This window comes from Pyrus communis, chromosome 10, assembly GCF_963583255.1.
Source record: "Pyrus communis chromosome 10, drPyrComm1.1, whole genome shotgun sequence".
NCBI lineage: Eukaryota > Viridiplantae > Streptophyta > Magnoliopsida > Rosales > Rosaceae > Pyrus > Pyrus communis.
The window spans coordinates 2,059,954-2,080,925 of NC_084812.1; the positions used below are offsets into that span (position 1 = coordinate 2,059,954).

A 20,972-nucleotide genomic window follows, 5' to 3' on the forward strand; every position below is an offset into this window, starting at 1 on the left:
AAATTATAACCTCTCCGTCTCCTTCTTCTTCCTCCTTGTTTCCATCCGAGGGCATCTTTGCTCCCGCTCTGTTCCGTTCCGTTCCGTCCTGTCCCGTCCCATTCCGTTCCGTCCCGTCCTGTCTGCATACCAAACGATACCTTAAGTACTTAGGCTTGTGTGTATTCTCATTTGTAAATTAGTTCAAAATCCCCTCTAATAATAATAATATTATAATTTTTTATTTCATGCATCCCACCATTGAAAGACATCATATTCCCACCTTTTAGCTTTAGATCAGACAACAAAGATAACCCAATCAGTGTGATTCTGGACTTTCTTGTTGATACTTACCCCATCCCATGGTGTTTGATCTTGTGGGACCCTAAAGCACAATTTATTTTAATTTTGTTTTTGTTCACAAACCCAAATAAAGAGATTTTAAAGAAAGAAAAAAGCAACAAATATTATTCATGAGAGGGAAAAATGGAAAAACATGGGTTTGAATTTGATAGATGAAATATATTTAGGAGGATGGCACCAAATCCTGTCCCCTCTGCCAGTTTTAATGGAATTACTTTGGACTTTTCACAAATTCTTTGAATTTTTCCTCCGCAGATATCTTTTTTTTTTTTTTTTAAATTAAATTAATTTTTATCCCTTTTTCTGCTTTTTTTCAATTCTGCACTTTTTCACCACAGGATCTTATCAGTTGCAATGCTTTGTTCCAATTTCAGGCAACAAACCTAGCAAGAATTGCAGTGTTACAGAGAAGCATATATATAGGATGACTCAAGGCTCCATCACTTGCCCCATACATTCCTCTCCCCTCACCAATAAAAGTTTCCGACAACATTGTCTTCTTTTTTCTGAGGTTAAACCAACAATAACAATCAAGTCTTATCCCACTAAATGGAGTTGGCTGTATGAATTCTAGAACATCACTACGCTCGGTTTTGCTTTAAGTTTTTTGTTAGCTCCAAATACTCTATATCATTTCATGTAATACAAAACACATGCTCTTCTTCGACTTATTCAATTCGATAGCCGAAAATTAGAAGGGTGTGTAGGAAGTAAAAAGGAGTGTATGGATAACACATCCCAAAACAAAATAATCTATTAGAACTACGCTTGGTAGAACAGTATCAGTGAGGACATTAATTTTTCTGATAAATAATTTAGTTATATGTGTTTTATATTGCATGAAAGTTTGGCTTTTATTGTATCATCATGGACAAAATCTCTCATCATTGCAAGTGATCATGTTTGAAGATATTTCATTTCATTTCTTTATGCAACCACCAATTGATAAATTAATGTCAAAGAAGGGTGAAGCCTTCGATTATAATTCGAGATTAGTACGTCTATAGATTAAAAATAACGCGGGATAAATTTTTCAGATCGAGAATGTGAATAGCTTGTCGATGAGTACAAGAAAATCGGAAGAAAAGATATGATGAAATTGGAACCAACAATGTCGTTGTCTAAACTGTGAACTTCCACTTCTTCAATAATGTAGAGGGATCATAGACTGAGCAAAACATGGCCAAACTGACAACCCCACAACAAGACTTTACACAGTAATATATGAATATAGGAAAGTTTATGAACCCTAGCTAAGGTTTCTTAAGAAAAGTTTGTTAAGAAGCATAAATTTCAGTGCAATTGGATAAAAATTTCAACGACGATATGGATACATATGCTGAGGAGTGAGGAACTACCCTTAATTTTCTTTTTTTTTACATTTATTTTGTTATCATGATAGGAGTTGGTTTAAACACCATTAATTTGATTAATACTTGATTAGAAATTCTCTGTGATGGACGTCTATTTTGTTGTATACATAAGACGGATTTATATCAATAGCAAGTCAATACGTTTTAGTTATATAGTGTCGATGACTTGCCACCACCATATTAACAATCCGTACTTGTATAAAAAATGGATGTCCTGTCCAAACAAGAATGGATGGGCTTTGGCTTTGGACTTCAAGTTGTCTTGCGTGGGGCTTTTGGGCCCCATATAAGAGATGGATACTGCTAAATTTGTTGAGAAACTGTGCCTTACTCTATACGTGTATGGAGAAAATAAAAAACAAATATGTACATTTTGGTAGAGGATAAAATTCAGAAGAAAGTAAAAAAGCAGAAATGACCACCTCAGGTGGCTTCATCAGTTGGAACAAGAACGTATAGCTATACATCTGCACAGTTACTTGGAACACAAGCAACTATTTACCTTTGGTTCGCTTTCGAAGCTGTTAACGTGCTTCCACTTCCGAACATGTTAATAGATTTACAGAAGGCAATCGATTTAATGGTTTATCAACCTCTGTCGTTAAATTCGAATACGTAGGCTGCTTAGGGTTAGGTAAATTTGCTCCTTCATTGCTCAACATCGAAACAACATCCGACATGGTTGGCCTATCTTCTGCACAGTCTTGGACACATAAAAGACCCACCTGAATGCAGAGCAAAAGGCTTTCCATTGAGCTTGAACCTGCCAATGTCGAATCCATGAGCTCCGCGGCTTGCCCAGATTTCCATAAGTTCCAAGCCTTCAACAATTTTCACATTTTAAACTTGGATAAATAGAATAGAGGGGTATATCATACAAGAATTTTATAAATTCAGAACCAAAGCTTGTTGCTACTTACATGTCCTAGTAAGTTCAGGGAATGATCTGACTCATAAAAATTTGCATTCTTCCTGCCGCTTACAATCTCCAATACAATGACTCCAAAGCTGAACACATCGGATTTAGTTGAGAAAAGGCCGTGCATCAAATACTCAGGAGACATATAGCCACTGGTTTTAGTGAAAAGAGAAAGTAAGTTATTAGTTTTATGAAAACTATATGCTGCATGACAAACACATGTCAAAAATACACAAATGCAGCAGGCATGAAATTACTTACAATGTTCCAACAACCCGATTTGTTTTGGCTCGACATTCATTCCCAAATAAAATTCTAGCCAAGCCAAAGTCTGAAATCTTGGGGTTCATGTGAGCATCCAATAAGATGTTGCTAATTTTCAGATCTCGATGAATAATTCTTAATCTAGAGTACTTGTGAAGATAAAGAAGCCCTTGAGCAATCCCTTCAATTATGTGTATGCGCTGTCTCCAATTTAATAGCCTTCGCTTTGATTGATCTGCAAGAATTGCAATTCAACAGCATGAGAGAACTAAACTGATGACCAAAAATAAAATAGGAAAGGAGCATAGATGAATTTACAAACCGAAAAGGAAGGAATCCAAGCTTTTATTGGGCATGTACTCGTATATTAGTATCTTTTCTTCTCGATGAATGCAACAACCCAAAAGCTTCACAAGATTTCTGTGCTGGAGCTTAGAGATTAACTGCACCTCGTTCTTGAACTCCACCGGTCCTTGTCCAGAACTTTTGGATAGCCTTTTGACTGCAATGTGGTGTTGTAGTAATTTGCCCTGCAGCAAACAACAGATACAGGTTTTTTTTTTTTTTAACATAAACTTCGAATCTAACATAACTTCTCAATTTAGAAATCGATAAAACTCGTCACACCATATGCCTTATTGTTAGAAATGTAGTACAATTGTAATACAAACCTTATAAACAGGCCCGAAACCACCTTGCCCAAGCTTATTTGCAAGAGAGAAATTATTAGTGGATTTCACTATGAATGAAAAGCTAAGCAGTGGCAACTCATGATCCTTCTGCCTTCCAAATTCTATAAGATTTGGACTGCTGGCATTATCATCGGCACTCAACTGCGACAATAATAGCCTCATACTGTCTCTCGTGCCACTGCGGAATTCATAAATTCCTGTTGTTGGTACAAAGAAGTCAGTCTACTCAACATATTAATTTGGCAACGTTTTACTGTGTGTTGGACAATCGATAGCGCAGTTAACGTACCTAAAGAGTTGCACTTTATCCATAGCAATAAGATTAAAATGAACAACACCAAGGGAATCACCATAATTGTGACAGCCAACAGCTTCCTATCTGAGGAGTGGGGAAAGAAAAAGAAAATGTTCTCTATCAGAATTTAGGGAGAGAAAAAGGAGGCTGTTCACATCTTACCATCTAAAAACTTTAAGGGCATTTGAATGAACAAAGGATACGTAGTTCCGCTGTTGATTCTTCCTCTAACTATCAAAGGTTGAGTAATTGAAAAAGCTTACCGGATTTAAAGGCGTTACCACGCACATAGATGGTGCTGTTTCCTGTCCTGACGATTTTTTGAAGATCGGTTTTATTTCCATAATAAAGTTGACATAGAGTTCCATCATCCGGCAGAGAATCATATGTATATGCAACACATGAGCAATTGTTCCTGCACAATATCTCGCAGTCATAGGGATCTATCCGAATTGGCCAACTTAAAAACAATGAACTCGGCAGCATTCCTGTGACACGTGAGAAATTATCTCCATCTGAGCACGCTGATGGCATCCGCACCAAACAGCCATTAGAACTGCGTGCCATTGTGTCATTGCATAGTGAATAATCGACAATCGTAATCTCATTTCCTACCATCATGAACTCATCAATCAGCCCATCCGAGGCTACCACGAACCACGAAGGCATGCTACTATTTTTATTGCTAAAAGTAAGATAAATCTCGTTACTATGCCAAACGAAACTGTAGTTGAGATTATCCGACTTGCTTTTGAAGAATAAATGGAATTCATGGCCATCCCAAAATCCAATCTGTTGGTAAGCTCCATCGCTGCGCCAGACGTTGAACTGAGTGTGGTTCACTTGATCAATGCCTAGAGCATAAGGACCATCAGCAGGGTCAGAAGTGCTTGACCAGGACACAAGATACTGCCTCCTCGACTCCTCAGTGTTTATGTTGAAAAACCCCAGCTTCATTCCAGGAAGAAATGTATCCGTCGGGTAGTAGAAACTCTGCCAAAACGTGTCTCCTCCTTCCATCAGAACAAGATTTCCCGAGTCAAGAATCCTTGCAGTTGTGTTTTTCCCTGGTGCAACTGCTCCATAATTCACAATAAATGGAGTGTCTCTTCTGTCAAGGATCACCATGTTCCCATCATACCGGATGGTGACATATACTCCGGAGGAACCCACCGTTCCAACGGAATCCAAAAGGGGGCTGTTTCTGTTTGCAACCCAAACTGGCTTTTGGTTCTTGTCATTCTTGAACCAGATTCCCATGTACGTGTCCGGCGAAGAGGGGGAGCTGAAAAAGCCTAGCTCAAACACTCCGCCGGCGGAAACCAGGGTTTGATTGCTGTACAAGAATTGTCCATGACTCAGGGTGTCCGATGCATGAGATAAACACACAAAGAAGCAGGTGAAAGTACACAACAGAAGAGAAAATGTTCCCGATGTTTTCATGTCTAAACAAATCAAAGACAGAAAACAATTGTACTATGAGGGACTATGTTGCGATGAGGGTTGTCATACTAGGTGGCAACATTTGAGAGAGAGAGAGAGAGAGAGAGAGAGAGTCAAAAATGGTGGAGGGGTTGCAATTCTTTGGCGTACGGCTTCTGTAAATTGATATCATGTTGGGAATTTATGTTTGGGGACTTGGAAACATGACAGGATAACAGCCCAACAATTATATATACATATATACATATATATATATTAATTATGTGTATTTAATAAAATTATATAGTCCAAATGAAGGAATAAACATAATTAACCTTAATCTTAACCGAGAAGTCTGGAGAGCATCTAAAATCCAAGAAAGTGTTGACTGCTAGTTGGCCGGCCAAGGTCAAGAACATGAATCTTAAGCATTGATATTATCAATAATATTCTCAAAAGGTCTAATATTCTTTTAGTTTGTCCCTACTTGTGGAGAAAATTTTCAATATGACGGGAGCACGAGTGGTACATCACGTGTTTTTATGTAAGTGATGAGAAATTTTATTTTTTAAGTTATTAACATTTTAATATACATATCTCACTATTTATATAGTGACACATGATGTACCATTCCATGTCCTTGTCACATCTCCACATCCAAGACGGAGAACACATATCACATAACATTATGCTTTTTAAAGTATGATCATTTGGTCTAAGCGACAGTTGGTCTTCATTTTGTTAAAAGATGTGTTTGAGAATCTGCTTAAAGGCCTCATACAGTACACCATCAGTCTAAGCGAAAAAAACGTGGCTCTTTTTCAAAATGCTCTAACTTAAGAGAATGAGATTCACTTTGGATTTCTGTGTTCGGAGCTCATGAATCAAGAGATCTGAATCGTTCAAAAGAGAGAAAGAAATCCTAGTTGTTCATCTTTTTTGAATTTTTGTGAAGTATGCCAATGGGATGGACTAATGGAGATCATAAAATTGAAATTGAGTAATCCGAATCTCTCAGTTTGCAGATCCAGACATAGAAATCCGAAGTAGATCATAATCTCAACTTAGGGTGCATTTGCCACTTCACGTAACGGAGTGGATGCAAGTTTCTTGAATGCGCCCTTGATTGAGTCCCATCCTCGTAAATAATGGAAACCCAAATAAAAGAGGGTTAGGATCCCATCATCCTAACATTCCAAATTCTAACGGTCTCCGCATACCAAAACAAACGGGCCTCAGTTTTCTGGTACGGCCCACTTCACCTGGATGCCTTTTGCCTTTAGCTTCACAGAGTTTGACTCAACGCCCTCCAACAGTTCGACAAATCGACTGAGCGAAACTCCACCACACCAACCATGTTTCCGAAGCAACTCCGCACCGTTGGCACAGCCGCCGCCGTACTCCTCGGCGGAATCCTCACCCTCAACCTGGCTTCCACCGCCACAATCGGAGCGCTCCGGTTCACCGCCGAATCCAAACGGGTAAAAAGACCAAAAACCCAGCTCTTAACTTCCAAAATATCTTCTCCGTCTTTGCTGAATTGGTATCTTATCGCCATTTTGTTGGTGGGTTTTTGCGGCAGAGAAGGGTTGCGCTGCCCTGTGTGGTTTGCAGAGGGAAAGGGTTTTATATATGCAAGCTTTGCAAAGGGAATGCCACCATTGAATGGTCGCCGCTGCACGATCCGATTGCCATCAACCCCTGCCTTTGCCCTACCTGTGATGGAAATAGGTAAATTCGATACTAACGCTCTTTGCTTCGATTATCCGTCGGAAAATTGACAAAAAATGCAATATGATATGTAACGAAGGTTAATAGTACTAATTGTGTCCATGTATTTTGTGATAAAATTTCATACTTGTGGTGCTCGTAGGGGGAATATAAACGTTTGTTGATTATACGAATGTAATTAGCAGTGGTTGCTGGTTCGTCTCTTTAAAATATTAAGATTGCTTATCTTTTGCATGTGAAATTTTGTGTGTTTTGATGTTTTTTTTTTTTAATGGGATTTTGCAGGGTGCAACGCTGTCTCAACTGTCTAGGGAAGGGATACAATTGAGTAATTGTATAATCAATGGCAGAATGGTTATTTCTTTGGTTCTTAATCATGTAATGTAACTCAACCTTATGTTGTAAGTTGTACGAGTGTATCACAATAGCAACAAAAATAAAGTGAGTCTTACTTTTGTTGCATGTGGTCATATATTTTAGGGTAAAGTGTGAGGTTTTTACAAATGCATCCTGGTTCAAAATCCACATGCTGGTTCAAATTAATGTAATAGTTTCGAATAGGAGAAATATGAAAATGAAATCAGATCAACTAGTTCTCCTAGTCGATTTGGTTTAAACCAAAGGAAAAGGATCCGACGAGGATCTTTTTCCTATGAAACCTATGATCATGATCGTTTATCGTACATCGTGCGATCAGAAATCATTTCAAAATTTAAAATTTAAAATTAAATATGAATAGTACTTAAAAAAAATTGATAGCGCGATATACGATAAACGGTCACGATCACGAGATCCCTAGGATCCCTAGAATCCAGGAAAAGGAGATCCTTTTCCTTTGGTTGGAAGTTTAAACCTTAATTTGCACAGAGGGTAGGATGACGGGGTGATATGCACAGATTTTGTTTAGGGTTTGTTGGGTGGGGTGAAAATGGACCAACAAACAGGCCCACAGCCAAAATTAAAAAACCCAAACCCAACCCAACATAAAACAAAAGCCCAACATGCTTTCTCAAAAATTCGGTCATCCGACGTCGTGTTGGTTTGCCGTTTGCCAACCGCACCCCGAAGTTTCTCGTGTGTACATCACCTGCGGGCCCCACCATATGATGTCCCGCTAGGGGTCCCACAAACCGTCCGGTTGGGGTGGTGTTCCAGCTTGAACTCCGCCGCGTGTGACCCACCAGCCACCCTTCTCGACGTGGCAGTCTCCCCTTAGTTCCGGCCTTGTCATCAGAAACTGAAAAATGGTTAAAAAGTGAGGTGCCGCTTTTGTTGTTTTCTGGCGGGAATGAATCATCGGTGGCCCGCGTACACGTCGGCTCAGAGGCTAACTTACGCCCGCTGTCGGCGTTTAAACTTATACGTGTGAGAATCCAAATCAATTTGGAATAATTAATCGATAGACGATAAGGGATAAGAATAAGATAAGAATTAGAATTAGGTTGCAATTTTGAATATTCTTATTTTTGTTTTTCATAAGGAACTCATTTATAATGATATTTAAAATTACTGAATACGTTTTTTGTAAATTTAAAATAGACTTCTGTTAGAAAAATTTACGCAAGTAAGTGTCGAAAAAACACTTGACTTGTGTTTTCTACAATGAGCACATAACTCGTATTTTTTACAGGAAGTATTTTAAGTGCATTTGAAATCAAAAAATATTTTTTCTAAAAGCCCTTGAGTTATTTAAAAAATACTTCTAAACAAGCATTAACTTATTAGGATTGTCATGTAATTTAATATTTAAAAAGTTGTAATGTTTACTGAATGTCTCGATTTGGTTCGATTCACGATTAAATCTTTTGACATTATTTTTGCTTGACTAATCTTTAGAGGTAGTTTTATTCTTTCATCTTACTTTGCATTTCCCATGCAAATTCGTTGTGCCTTGAAAAAGACTGATGTTACCAATAATTTCCAACCGTGTGCACCGGGCGCAAGGTGGCGTGGACTAACTATCTTCAACTGCTTGCTTTGTGTGAAGGTTGCCTGACTGCACTAGAAGACAAAAAGGAGGTGGTTATCTCGTTAGAATAAAACTGCCAACAGGCCAAGTGGCATGGCATCATCCTACGAGAATCCCTGCGTTCAATAAAGTAATGCCCTTGCATGGCATCTTATTAACACAAATGCCACTCTTTAATTAAATTTTGGTTAGTCCTCCAATCAACGGTTTCCACCTCATCGTACCAATCTTTAAAATCAACCTTGAAGCATCATTTTCCCGACTAATAAATTTGGACGGTTAATTGATAACAAGAAAAGTCATGCATTTATTTTGTCGATGGAAAAGTGATACACGCGTATGAAATTAAGTAATGAAATATGGATTCAGAGTAGGCTTAGTAATTTCTTATCCAATCTGTTAATTTGATACGAAACAACGCTCAAATAAAATGTTTTGGATCAATCTATTAATTAGTTGGATCATTATCAGGTCATCCATGAACAACTCGATAAAATATAAGTTTAAACATTTATAAATCACAATTTCTTGCGTGGTCCTATAACTCGACAAGAGTTATTAACAAATTGAGTCATTATCAGATCACTTGTTAAGATAACGAGTTTGACATGCAATAATCCGTTAAGATAATGGATATGTCATGAAAATGACACGAAAACGACCTGTTTAACATGATTAATTCAAAGTGTGTATATCTTCATAGTCACTATTGAATTTTCTGTAATTGATATGAACATATAAATTTTGTTTCTTAATAGAGACATGTCAAATGAAAAAGAAAACTCGATACTCATACCATTCAAGTGTTCGCATGATTCATCTCTATCACTTGTATATTTTCTATCCTCCACTATCAATAAAAGCAAAATAGCACACTTGTACTTACAAAATATAAACAATGAAATCTTAACCACAAAATCACAACTAAACGTGTATTAGACTCAGACTCAAACATACACCGAAATAAATTAAAATTACACAACAACCTCCACCATTTGAGGGATGAGAAGAAATCCCATGTGTATTGGATTAGGTTTAGGACCACAAAATCAGATCAACAAGAAAATTCCTATATTTTTTATAATTGGAAGGTTCTTATTTCACAAGAATCATAATAGGTGGGATTTTAACCTAAAAAAGGGTACCTTATCTTCCTAATTCTTCTGAAATTTAATACAAATAATTAATTTTTATTTCCAGCCACCTACAATTTATTATATCATTTTTCAATTTACATCGGTCCAAAAAGAAAAAAAGAGGAGGGAAAAAATGTGAGAGAAGTCACATGATTCCCACACAATTTATTTAAAAAACACTACCTTTGGTTTTATTTATTTATTAAATTAATTAGGTTTATTCATGAAATAAATATATTTATTTATACATAGCAACCTCATACAAGTTGTAAAACACAAAAAGCAACAAAAATTCATGTGGAGACAGAGTGGCAGCATGGAAATTTCGAGACACTCGCGGGGCAAAGAGTTGATATCCCCCTGCTACACTCCCATACAAGCACAAATTTAATATCACACGCACAAACTGTTTCTCAACACCCAAACATTCGCTCTCTCACTCCTCACTTTCTCTCTCTATGACTACCATGAAAGAGCCACCTCTCTCCCGTCGCAGAAGGCCAACTTGCCACCAGCCCAAGATGCTGAAGCTCGTCTGCTGCTTCAACGGCGCGTTCCTTACCCGCCCGCCGTCCGGGAAGCTCCGCTACGTCGGCGGCGAGGCCAGAATCGTATCTGTGGACCGCAACATCGTGTACTCCAAGCTCCGATCAAAGATTTTGGATCTTTGCCCCAACAGTAACACCTCAGTCACCCTCGTGTACCAGCTTCCGGGTTCCGGCTCCGACTCCGACTCCGCCGCCCCTCTCGTCATCGTGGCGTCAGACGACGACGTTCGGTGCATGATCGAAGAGTACGACAAGCTGGAGCTGTACGGTAAGTCCCCGAGGCTCTGGGTCTTTGTTTGTTGTAGCAATGGCAGTGATGATGTCAATGGTTATGTGAATTGCGTGAAAGGAGTGAAATTTAGTAATGGGCTTGAGTCGGAAAGCGAACATGTAGGAACCCACCACCGCCATTTGGGCGGCGAAGCTCATGTGGAGGAGAAGACGGCGGTGAAGAACTTTGGGGGCGGACGGTCCGGTGATGAATCGCTAAGAAAAAAGGTGCTGAAACAGCAATTGCTTGCAAAGCAATCGGCTTTTCGGCGTCGTTTTGGTGCTGGTGAGAGTGATGTGGAAATGGGGTTTTTGGGTGAATCCCAAAAGGGTGGATCTTTTGATAACAGATTAGGGACTAATTGTGGTGATAATCTAGGGAGTTTTTCGGTGTCTCAGGCTAATCCGTTGAATCCCAGAGATGGGAATTTGAGGTTGAAAAGTAAGAGTTATGGGCAGTGCTATTCGGGGAGGTCGGGGAGGGTTTTGTGTAATGGGGTTGGGAGGTCGAGTCAGGCGCCACCTGCGAAACCAGTACCGGGTTGTAACGGTTGTTGTAGTGATGCTAAGCAGGATTGTAGAAGCAATGGAATGGCTGGGATTAGTTATGTGAACAGAGAAAACATTATGCCTTGGGAGTGGGGCAGTGATTCTTTGGCTGGAACTACTGTGTATCCTGTGAAGTCTTCTTGTAGTGGTCATAGGGCGTGGTGCGGCTTAAAGAGCCAGATTCGTAACCATAGGTTTGGTGTGAATGATGCTAGAAATAAGCGGTGTTATCAGTACCATGTTTGGAACCATAATCGGATCAACATAGCTGAGATGGGGAGCCATCGAACAAGGCGGGGAATTTCAGCACGAAAATGCTACCCAGGGCTTAGGCCAAATTTGAACATTGCAAAGCAGGGGCAGCCTGTAAGAGTATATAATCCGAGTTTATGGAGGCAATGTTCTGGTTTCTCGGAGCATGCAATGGAAGAAAGACTGAGGATGATGGGTTCTAGCTCAACGAAGGACAGCTACCTGATAGATAATCCGAGCGGATCCTATTCAGGTAATTGTGGTGCATATACTGGCGTGGGAAATCAATCTCTCGTGAATTCTGATGCCATTGAGAGTTCATCTCCATCTGTGAAGACAATGGACATTCTGGAAGATCGCCTAACTGGTTCTAAGTTTGGGAAGTGTGAATGTCCATATCAAACTTCATATGAAAATCTTCATGGAATGCCTGGTTATTGCGAGCTTGAGAAGGAGACGCGCCTGATGGACTCTCATGAGGTTGCTAACACCTCTGGTTTTCCAAGTGAAGTGGGCTGTAGTAATGGATTGGAAGGTGATAATAAGTTGCCTGATGGGGAAGCAGTCATCGACGCTTTACAAAATTGCAAAAATGGCATTAATGACATACAAGTTTCATGTAGCGGAGTCCCAGCTTCAGTGAGTGTTTCTTTGCATAACCTCTCACTGTCATCATCCAAAGAAGTGGAAGCTCCTCAACTGTCTTCTCATGCCAGCAGTGTTGTGTCTTCTGATGTCAAACATCAATCAAAGCCTAGAGATCTCATGGATGAAGGACAATTTACCCCAGATCATCAAGTCGATGAATCCAATGGAGTTGCACCTAATCCTGCCTCCCAGAATTCAGCTAAGAAAGAGAAGGATAATGTGCATGATGAGGAGGTCCAACAGGACCCTTCATCTGGTATCACCATTGATGAAAAGGTAGTTACTTGAAGACATTTTATCTCCTTTTATTACTCTCAATATACGAGAAATCAGAAGGAAAAAAGAACATTTGTTATAGGTTTCTAGTAGCTTTACTATTCAAAGTATACTTTACTCAGCTTCGACTTATGATTATGTTTTCTTAGGCCAACAATAAAGTAATTGGTGGAACCTCCAGTGATCTGGCTGCGTTTTATGCCCATCTCGCAACTCGAGAGCTTCAGGTAGCTTTTGATCATATACAATTTCTGCTTTATAAGCATGTGGAGCGTGAATGGAATGTAGGATTGATGTTCTCCACTTTGTTACGCAGACCATCAAAAGTTCTGACCTTGAGTTCATAAAAGAACTTGGTTCGGGAACATATGGAACTGTTTACCATGGAAAATGGAAGGGTTCTGATGTTGCTATAAAGAAGATTAAGCCAAGTTGCTTTACTGAAGACACAGTGAAGCAAGAGCGATTGGTAATTTTTTTCATTCGCATTGTTCAGCATAAATATTCCGTTATTTACTTTTCATGAAAAGGAGATCTTGTTTTTTATGCTTGCATGGAGTAGAAAGAAGGTTAGGAGAGGAGAACATCTCTAGATTGTTTTTTATGATTGCGTGCACTTTTATACCTGCGTGCTGTGTTGACGCCTGTTTATTTCTCTGCAGCTTGCTGATTTTTGGAAGGAAGCTCGCATACTCAGCCAGCTTCACCACCCAAATATCGTGGCATTCTATGGTGTAGTGTCAGATGGACCAGTGACGGATTTGGCAACGGTGACAGAGTACATGGTGAATGGCTCCTTAAAACAAGTTTTGCAAAAGAAAGACCGGTAAGATAGTTTTACAGCATAATACAAGGATTTGAAAGTTGTAGTGCTGTGACTGTCGTTTCCCAATCTTTAGTATATAGCTCATAGACCTGGCAATGAATAAATCAGGAGATCATTTTCTGAAGTTGCATTTCTGATTCACAGGACTATTGATCGTCGAAAGAGGCTGATTATAGCAATGGATGCAGCTTTTGGTATGGAATATCTTCATGAGAAGAACATTGTCCATTTTGATCTGAAATCGCATAACTTTCTTGTGAATATGAGGGACCCTCAGCGTCCAGTGTGCAAGGTATGCAGCCCGGGAAAAAATATGGGTGGTTTTATTAGAATTTCTTCTACCTTTATTCTTGTTAAGAATATTTTCTTTCTGCTTACTAATTTGAAATTTCAACTTAATGCATTCAGATTGGTGATCTGGGCTTATCAAAGATCAAGCAGAGGACACTTGTTTCTGGTGGAGTACGAGGTACCATACCGTGGATGGCTCCTGAACTTTTGAGCAGCAACAACAACTTGGTGACAGAAAAGGTGAAGATCACCATTAAATGACCAAACGCTTCTAGTTTTCATGTCTTTTTGTCGATTACAATACTGTTTTTGAATGACTTCGCAGGTTGATGTGTACTCATTTGGAATTGTGATGTGGGAGCTCTTGACCGGGGAGGAACCATATGGACGCCTGCGCTCAGAGGAAATGATAGGTATTCATTAAGTTAAACTTAGCAAAATAGAAGTTCGACAACTGAATTGCTTTCTTCTTATGGGCGATCAAAATTTGCTTAAAAGCATTTTATTATGATATTTTCAGCTGGTATAATAAAAGGCAGTCTCCGACCTGAAATCCCAAGCTGGTGCGATCCAACATGGAGATCGTTAATGGAAAGGTGCTGGTCATCTGACCCCAACTCTAGGCCAACCTTCTCCGAAATTGCAAAGGAGCTACGCGCCATGTCAGCTGCCATGAACATCAAGTGACAAATATTGAAGCTCGCCTACACGCTCATGTAAATATTTCAGGATCACCAGGAGGAGGAAGTGCACGTGCTGAGACATGGTTAAGTTTTGCCGTCCGCTGTCATGTGCAGTCTAATGAATCTTGCAGTAGGTTTAGTCACGTTGGGTGCCGTTTTTGCAGTTTTTGCACCGGTATGTGATAGGGCGAACAGGTAGCGTATGCAGACGGAGGCTGAAGTATATGAAAATTTCGGTCCTCGGTAGCTGGATGGTCCTGAAAATTTTTCATCAAGGCCTTGATTGTGGACTTTCCTATAGAATATATTGTATAGAACACAATAACATGTAGACCTCTGATATTTTTCTTTTCCCATGAATTAATATTCCACTTAAGATTGTGATCACAATACTGAAGATGGAGAAGGATAGAATTGAATGAGGAAAATGATTTTCGCACTTCCCGGCCTACACTACCTTACTTGGTTATTTTCCTCGATTCACCGTTGATTTATTCAACATTGTAGCCAGAAATAAGAGGAGAAATGCAAGGAGATGAAAATAGGGAGTGCGGAAATGATTTTCCGTTGAATTATTACTAGGAATTTGGCATGATTTGTTGTGGGGGGTGAGGCAGCATGTGCTTTTGGAAGGTACATGCCTAGTTTTTCCTTGCTGTCTGTGGTTGTGGCCCTCAGAAAAGACGGTGAAACTGCAGAAAACTTTCCTGGCCCGGCCAGGCTTCCTACCTACCTACCTACCTACCGAACCCTTAATTAGCTTTGACATGTCAAATAATCTGTCTACAATTATATTGTTTCGAGCGTTAGATTGTTGCACTGCATGTGTACCTAGGGGTTAAAATGATTTATTATTCATGCACTCGAATTGAATTAGTCCTCTACCAATGTTTTGATAAAAAAAATTTGAATGTGAATTTTCGAAGTTAAAGTACGTAAAATCCTTAAATTTTTGGTGTGATTTCAAATTAATCTCAACGTTTTCAAACATTTTAAAAGAATACCCAACGTATTGGAGTATCACTTCCGTTAAGTCCTAAGTTAAGAAATCCATTAAGTGCTTATGTGACTTTCATGGTCAAACTTTTTTACTAATGTGGACAAATCTCATGGTGCAACTTTTAATGACGTGATATTCATGATCAAATTAGTCCTAACCTTCTGAATTCATGACGTGATATTCGTGGTATTTAAAAGAACTATAGATACTAGACTAATTCGTCGGTACAATTGCTGGTTTCTTAAGTTTGCAACCCTAAGTGTAGTTTCAGACGAAAAAGAGGTTAGGGTTTCGAAGAAGTATTATGAGGTTTGGCATCCATCGGGACGTATTTAATGAGCAGAAATCCACGTAGATTTGGAAATTATGAGATTTGTCCACGTTATTAACAAAAATTTGATCATGAAGGCCATGTAAACACTTAACGGTTTCTTAACTTGGAACTTAATGAAAGTGATATTTCCTATATGTTGGTTACTCTTTTGAAATTTTTAAAAGGAAATTATTATTAGTATTCCAAAAATCTCATTGTACACTCATTTTAAGTGTATTTTTCTTTCTAATTATAGAAAGTTTGGAGTGCCAAATAAAATTTTTTGAGTGCTAATAAAAATTCCCTTTTGAAAAACAAAGAAACTAATTTGGAATCACATCAAAAAATTGGAAGGATTTAGGTACTTAATCCTTTTTTATTTTAATACGAGTAATATTCTATATTAGCCTTCTTAAATGTGTGGAGATGCTCTAAATTTGGTGCATAGAGGGGAGCAAATCCACTCTACACAATGTGATTATGACCATGTTTGCATGATGAAGTGTAATTTCTCAAAGAATAATTTCACAACTCTTTTTGGTTGAGCGAATATTTCATTCACAAAGAGTTGTGAAAATATTCGTTCTGCTACTAACTATACACCCGAATTCAAATTCCCTCCTCGAAGTTTAAATTAGTAGCTGATTTAATAATAAGATTATTTTAACACTTGGCACAGTCCTATTTGTTGACATTAATTGTATCCTTACACACATTAAAAAAAAAACTTTTGTCAAAAACACACTTACATTAATTAATTACCTAAATAATATAAGGCTTAAACAAGAAGAAAAATTTCCTAGGATTATCATTCCACTATATATAAAGGAAGTCACTCCCATAATTCAAAGAAACACGAAACTTGAAAGCCTACCTTCTAAGAAGATTTCTGCCTGCATCCTTCAAGAATCAAAACACAAGAAGGTATGTATTATTAATCATAATCAAGATTCTAAAAGGCGCTAGTATGGTGGCGGACAAAAATCAGGTCTAGACACTATTTCTTAATTTGTATAAGAATTTATCAGAATGGCGACCAGCCACATAACGTCTAAACAAGAATTTATCCAACAGTGACCTTAAAAGATTAAACATTAGAGTCAATGGGCTGTGATTAACGCATTTGTTAAGCCTACAAATCCAATTTATTAATATACACTCATCATTAAGCCCTTAATTATAATCTTCTCAACGAAAAAGTCTCACCTTAATTTATTTATTTTCTTTTTCTTTCGAAAATATTATCTATCCAAGTATAATACTAAGCTAAGACCGTATCATTGCCGCCTTTCAAGTACCATCTACCTCCAACTACAATAAAACGACGCCGATTTCTATAACCATACAAACTTTTGAATAGAATTAGTAATTTATTATTACTACTAAAAAACTTTAGACACCCAACAAGTGGGGTTGAGAGCGACTAAAATAAAATTATTTATTTTTAATTAAATTAGTGCGTAAAAAGTGAAAAATTTATGCTGAATGTTTAGTAAAAAATGAAAATTTATGCTGCATGTAATTACTAAATTGTCTATAATATTTTTTTTAATTTTTCGTGACAGGGACATGACGGTATTTTTATAAAATTTTGATTAACAAAAAATGTTCTATTACTAAGTAGCATAAATTAAAAAAAAAAAAAATTTAAAAAATTGAGTGTACCGTAGTCGTCCATGTCAACTCACACCTTATTATATTCATTATCATCTGATATTATTAATTTATTATCACGCGTTATAAAATGAATAATGATTTACGGTACAATAAATTTCTTGGTAAGTTTGATTTTGTACGAGTCATAAAACCATCAGACAGTATGACGGTGATATTCGAATTAAAAAAATTCTCAGATACCGCAAGTCGTGTATGTGCATACAAATGATATGTAAGTAACGTATACGAGACATATGCCCTTTGAGAGAAGGAATTTTCATTTTTCAAAAAAATTGGGATATTCCTCTTGATCGTTTGATTTAATTTTAATGAAATTATGTGGTTGAGATTAAATTACAGGCTACATAATTTCAACCATAAAATTTTATTAAAGTCAAATCCAACTATTAAGATTAAGATGATAATACTATTTTTTTTTTGAAAAATAGAGATCCCTTCTCTTTTATATATATATATTCCTCTCGGCTCCTACTTCTGTTTCTTTCCTTCTCGGCAGCCGCTGCTGAATCAGTTACCTAGAAAGGCTGCATCTTCAGCCCCTCTCTCTCTCTTCCCTCTCTCTTATGCGATCATCTGCTCCAGCTAGGCTTTAGATCCTAGCGTCTCCGCCGAGTCAAATCCATTTGAATCGGAGTTTCAAGTTGGGGATTTTGTTTTCTTCCGATTTCAATCTGGTAAATTTTCTCATTCTTTACCTAATTTGACCTCCGATTGTAGCTGGATCTGAATGCTTTCGGATTTTTGTCTCGGTTCAAGTTTTTCTCGGCTCGATTTTGGTGTTTTGAGCGATGAAATTTGGAATTGAGCTGTTAGCTCAATAATGGTGGAATTTGAAAAATTGGGGATTTGAGCTTTTTGGGGTTTCTGATTTTTTAGGTAAAGCCGTGAAATTGATGTTGGTTTTTCTTTTTTGATGTATTTGGATAAGGAAATTAAGGATTTTTTGTTTTTGTTGCTTCATTATTCATGTTTGAGCTGGTAGTTTACGATGGTGGGTAGTTTTGATTGGATTGTAACTATGAGCATGTTTGGGACCGCTTTTGGAATTGGGAAAAGCATTAAAAGTGCTTATGGATCATAGAAGCGCTTTCTGGAGAAGCACTTGTTAAGTTCTTCTTCGTAAAGAAATTGGATTTTTTCTAACAAAATCATAGGGTTTCTAATAAAAGCACTGATGAGCACAACTGCGTCCTATAAGAGCAGTCCCAAACCAGCCCTATGAATTTGTTCGATATCATAGCTGAACTTTCAGGTCTGTAATCAACTTACAGAGTTTCAGTCCTTGTTATTACACTGTACTTAATGTTTTGGAAAGAAAGAGAAGCAGGTTAATACTTGTTATTAAAGGAGAAGTACCAGGTTGATGCCGTACGATAATTGACAAAAATGGCATTGTCGTAGTTATGCCATTGTGGGAGGTGCATCCCTATGTTAGTTTTGATTTCTGGTTGTGGAAATAGTTATATGTTGATTTTACGGTCATCTTTGTGTTGTTAGTATTTATTCTCTTCAATGACATGCGTTGAGGCTTCGTTTGCATTGACGTTATCATTTGTTTCTAATTGTTGTTTCAGTACTCAAAAGTAATACTTTCAAACTATGGAACAAGTTGCTTTCAGTGTATTATCTTTTGGGGGCCTCTGAGATTTCGGAATTGTGTGCTCATATGCATTTAATCACGTGTGGTGTTGGCTTAAATTCTTGAATGTAATTGAAGCTTTTCTTTTTGTTTGTTGAATATATGAGATCTTCTTTTTGTAATGTTGTCATTGCTGCCTGTTCTTGGTATGGACTTAAGTTCAACACCATCTGTAATCTGTAAAGCAGGTTGTTGTTCTCTTACTCATGTTATGTGGACTTTTTTCTGTTTCAATAGCTCTGCTACTATCATATTGGGAGAGCATTGGAGTCGGGAGAGTGTGAAGCATCTTTGAGAGCTCAAAATGCCTAAGGATAGAAGGGGACGTTCTGTTTCTCGTGATAGGTATAGAGCATCTCCTTATCCATGCAGCTCCAGTCATACAAGGTGGTCGTCGCCCAAAATTCCTTCAGAAACCGAGGACAATTTGAAAGAATGGGAAGAAGCCAGATGCCCTGTTTGCTTGGAGCATCCACACAATGCTGTTCTCCTAATATGTTCATCCTATGCGAAGGGGTGCCGCCCTTACATGTGTGACACAAGCTACCGCCATTCAAACTGTCTAGACCAGTATTGCAAGTCATTTTCGGCAGAAACCTCACCAACTATCCCGCCAGAAGGAGCAACTCAGATTTCAGATACTCAGTTGTCTCCATCTGAAACTCTTGAATCAACAATTACTCAAGTGCAAAATGATATTACAATTGAGGATGAGCTCTCCTCCATGAATTCCGTATCTTGTGAGCATCAGGCAGAGCCGAAGCTTGTGTGCCCCCTCTGCCGTGGGGAGATAACAGATTGGATTATTGTGGAGCCTGCTCGTTGTTTCATGAATGCAAAATCAAGAAATTGTTCTTGTGAGACATGTAATTATAACGGAACCTATGCAGATCTCAGGAAGCATGCGAGGCTGGAGCATCCATTAGTGCGCCCATCAGAGGCAGACCCAGAGCGACAGCGTACCTGGAGGAGTTTGGAGCGACAGAGGGATATTGCTGACCTGTTCAGCTCAATCCAATCTTCAGTTGGAGAGGATAGGGGTGATGATAGCAGTAGTTTGCCGGCTGATGACGGTGCGGGCTGGCTAACCATATTCTTTCTAGTTAGAGTAGTTCGACCTGGGTCCAGTTCGAGGAGCAGCAGCTGGTATGGAACCACAAGAACCAGAGCACAAGTTAGTATGAGAAGGAGATCAAACAGACTATGGGGGGAGAGCTACGAGGGCGAAGCTGCATCTTCAACCGTAGAAGAGGATAACGAGTCTTCAGACGGTGACTCAGGTGTCAGGAGGCGCAGTGCGCGCCTCCGGCGACGGACAACACCAGACAACCACCAGCCATGATTGCTTACGTTTGAGAGATCATTGAATCTGTTTCTTTTCCGTCGTCCTCGTTTTCCCGAAAGGTTTGAAAGTAAGTTTGGTCCAGTTCTGTGTTCGGCAGCTTTCAGTAGCTTACTGATTGTTTTGCTTCTGCCCGGTGAAACCTCTTCCTTCACATTCTGTTAACGAACCAAAGATTATAAATATGATGCTGAGAGATATATTGAAGAAATGTATTTATGTGTTTATTTCGCAGGACTCGCGTATTTGTAATTTTTCTCCGGCAATTAACGAGAGTACCTCTTCGTACCGCGAGAGATTTACATGAAACGGGATGATATTGCTAACTTAGCATGTGTCGCTACCTCTTTTAGCTGTTTCATGGGAGAGGAATTTACATGAATGTGTTTACCGTTACGTGGCGTTTTGGATTCAGTCTAAGGTTTTGGTTTTAATTACAAGTTTTATGCTGGAGTAGAAGTGCTTTTACAGAAGCAATTCAAAAATTAGAAAAAAAATGCAGAGTGCCGTGCCGG

At 38.5% G+C, this 20,972-nt stretch overlaps 4 protein-coding genes across 6 annotated transcripts; 3 read left to right on the plus strand and 1 right to left on the minus strand.

Moving 5' to 3' along the window:
- Nucleotides 1-2,239: 2,239 nt before the first annotated feature.
- Nucleotides 2,240-5,328, minus strand: LOC137746910 (G-type lectin S-receptor-like serine/threonine-protein kinase At4g27290). The gene is made up of 6 exons (XM_068486922.1): nucleotides 4,149-5,328; nucleotides 3,570-3,787; nucleotides 3,221-3,428; nucleotides 2,896-3,133; nucleotides 2,636-2,786; nucleotides 2,240-2,536 (listed from the first exon to the last, which is right to left on the minus strand). Exons 1-6 carry the CDS (start codon nucleotides 5,326-5,328, stop codon nucleotides 2,240-2,242), a joined length of 2,292 nt encoding a protein of 763 aa, XP_068343023.1.
- A 1,214-nt stretch (nucleotides 5,329-6,542) lies between these two features.
- LOC137749060 (uncharacterized) lies at nucleotides 6,543-7,500 on the plus strand. Its single transcript, XM_068489243.1, has 3 exons — nucleotides 6,543-6,788; nucleotides 6,890-7,038; nucleotides 7,324-7,500. Exons 1-3 carry the CDS (start codon nucleotides 6,663-6,665, stop codon nucleotides 7,364-7,366), a joined length of 318 nt encoding a protein of 105 aa, XP_068345344.1. The 5' UTR covers nucleotides 6,543-6,662; the 3' UTR covers nucleotides 7,367-7,500.
- Nucleotides 7,501-10,568: 3,068 nt separating this feature from the next.
- LOC137748717 (uncharacterized) lies at nucleotides 10,569-15,637 on the plus strand. 2 transcript variants are annotated; one of them, XR_011070108.1, is made up of 9 exons: nucleotides 10,569-12,686; nucleotides 12,836-12,913; nucleotides 13,003-13,155; nucleotides 13,349-13,512; nucleotides 13,657-13,804; nucleotides 13,921-14,043; nucleotides 14,129-14,216; nucleotides 14,324-14,569; nucleotides 14,651-15,637. XR_011070108.1 is itself a non-coding variant. In XM_068488895.1 (8 exons), the coding sequence occupies exons 1-8, from the start codon at nucleotides 10,602-10,604 to the stop codon at nucleotides 14,488-14,490; spliced, it is 3,006 nt and encodes a 1,001-aa protein (XP_068344996.1). In that variant the 5' UTR covers nucleotides 10,569-10,601; the 3' UTR covers nucleotides 14,491-15,637. The 2 variants fall into 2 exon arrangements, 1 of the variants encoding a protein (XP_068344996.1); XM_068488895.1 differs by having other exon boundaries at nucleotides 14,324-15,637.
- A 2,314-nt stretch (nucleotides 15,638-17,951) lies between these two features.
- Nucleotides 17,952-20,785, plus strand: LOC137747284 (uncharacterized). 2 transcript variants are annotated; one of them, XM_068487367.1, is made up of 2 exons: nucleotides 17,952-18,150; nucleotides 19,353-20,785. In XM_068487367.1, exon 2 carries the CDS (start codon nucleotides 19,420-19,422, stop codon nucleotides 20,455-20,457), a length of 1,038 nt encoding a protein of 345 aa, XP_068343468.1. In that variant the 5' UTR covers nucleotides 17,952-18,150; nucleotides 19,353-19,419; the 3' UTR covers nucleotides 20,458-20,785. The 2 variants fall into 2 exon arrangements, with proteins under 2 accessions (XP_068343468.1, XP_068343469.1); XM_068487368.1 differs by lacking the exon at nucleotides 17,952-18,150 and adding an exon at nucleotides 18,175-18,352.
- Nucleotides 20,786-20,972: the final 187 nt, after the last annotated feature.

Coding starts and splice junctions, on each gene's coding strand:
- LOC137746910 (XM_068486922.1), bottom strand. CDS start 5,328: ATGAAAACATCGGGAACATTTTCTCTTCTGTTGTGTACTTTCACCTGC. Junction 3,429..3,569: donor GTTTCGGGCCTGTTTATAAG/GTTTGTATTACA, acceptor TGTTTGCTGCAG/GGCAAATTACTACAACACCA. Junction 2,787..2,895: donor AATCGGGTTGTTGGAACATT/GTAAGTAATTTC, acceptor CACTAAAACCAG/TGGCTATATGTCTCCTGAGT.
- LOC137749060 (XM_068489243.1), top strand. CDS start 6,663: ATGTTTCCGAAGCAACTCCGCACCGTTGGCACAGCCGCCGCCGTACTC. Junction 6,789..6,889: donor TCACCGCCGAATCCAAACGG/GTAAAAAGACCA, acceptor TTTTTGCGGCAG/AGAAGGGTTGCGCTGCCCTG. Junction 7,039..7,323: donor CCTACCTGTGATGGAAATAG/GTAAATTCGATA, acceptor GGGATTTTGCAG/GGTGCAACGCTGTCTCAACT.
- LOC137748717 (XM_068488895.1), top strand. CDS start 10,602: ATGACTACCATGAAAGAGCCACCTCTCTCCCGTCGCAGAAGGCCAACT. Junction 13,156..13,348: donor CAGTGAAGCAAGAGCGATTG/GTAATTTTTTTC, acceptor ATTTCTCTGCAG/CTTGCTGATTTTTGGAAGGA. Junction 13,805..13,920: donor CTCAGCGTCCAGTGTGCAAG/GTATGCAGCCCG, acceptor TAATGCATTCAG/ATTGGTGATCTGGGCTTATC.
- LOC137747284 (XM_068487367.1), top strand. CDS start 19,420: ATGCCTAAGGATAGAAGGGGACGTTCTGTTTCTCGTGATAGGTATAGA.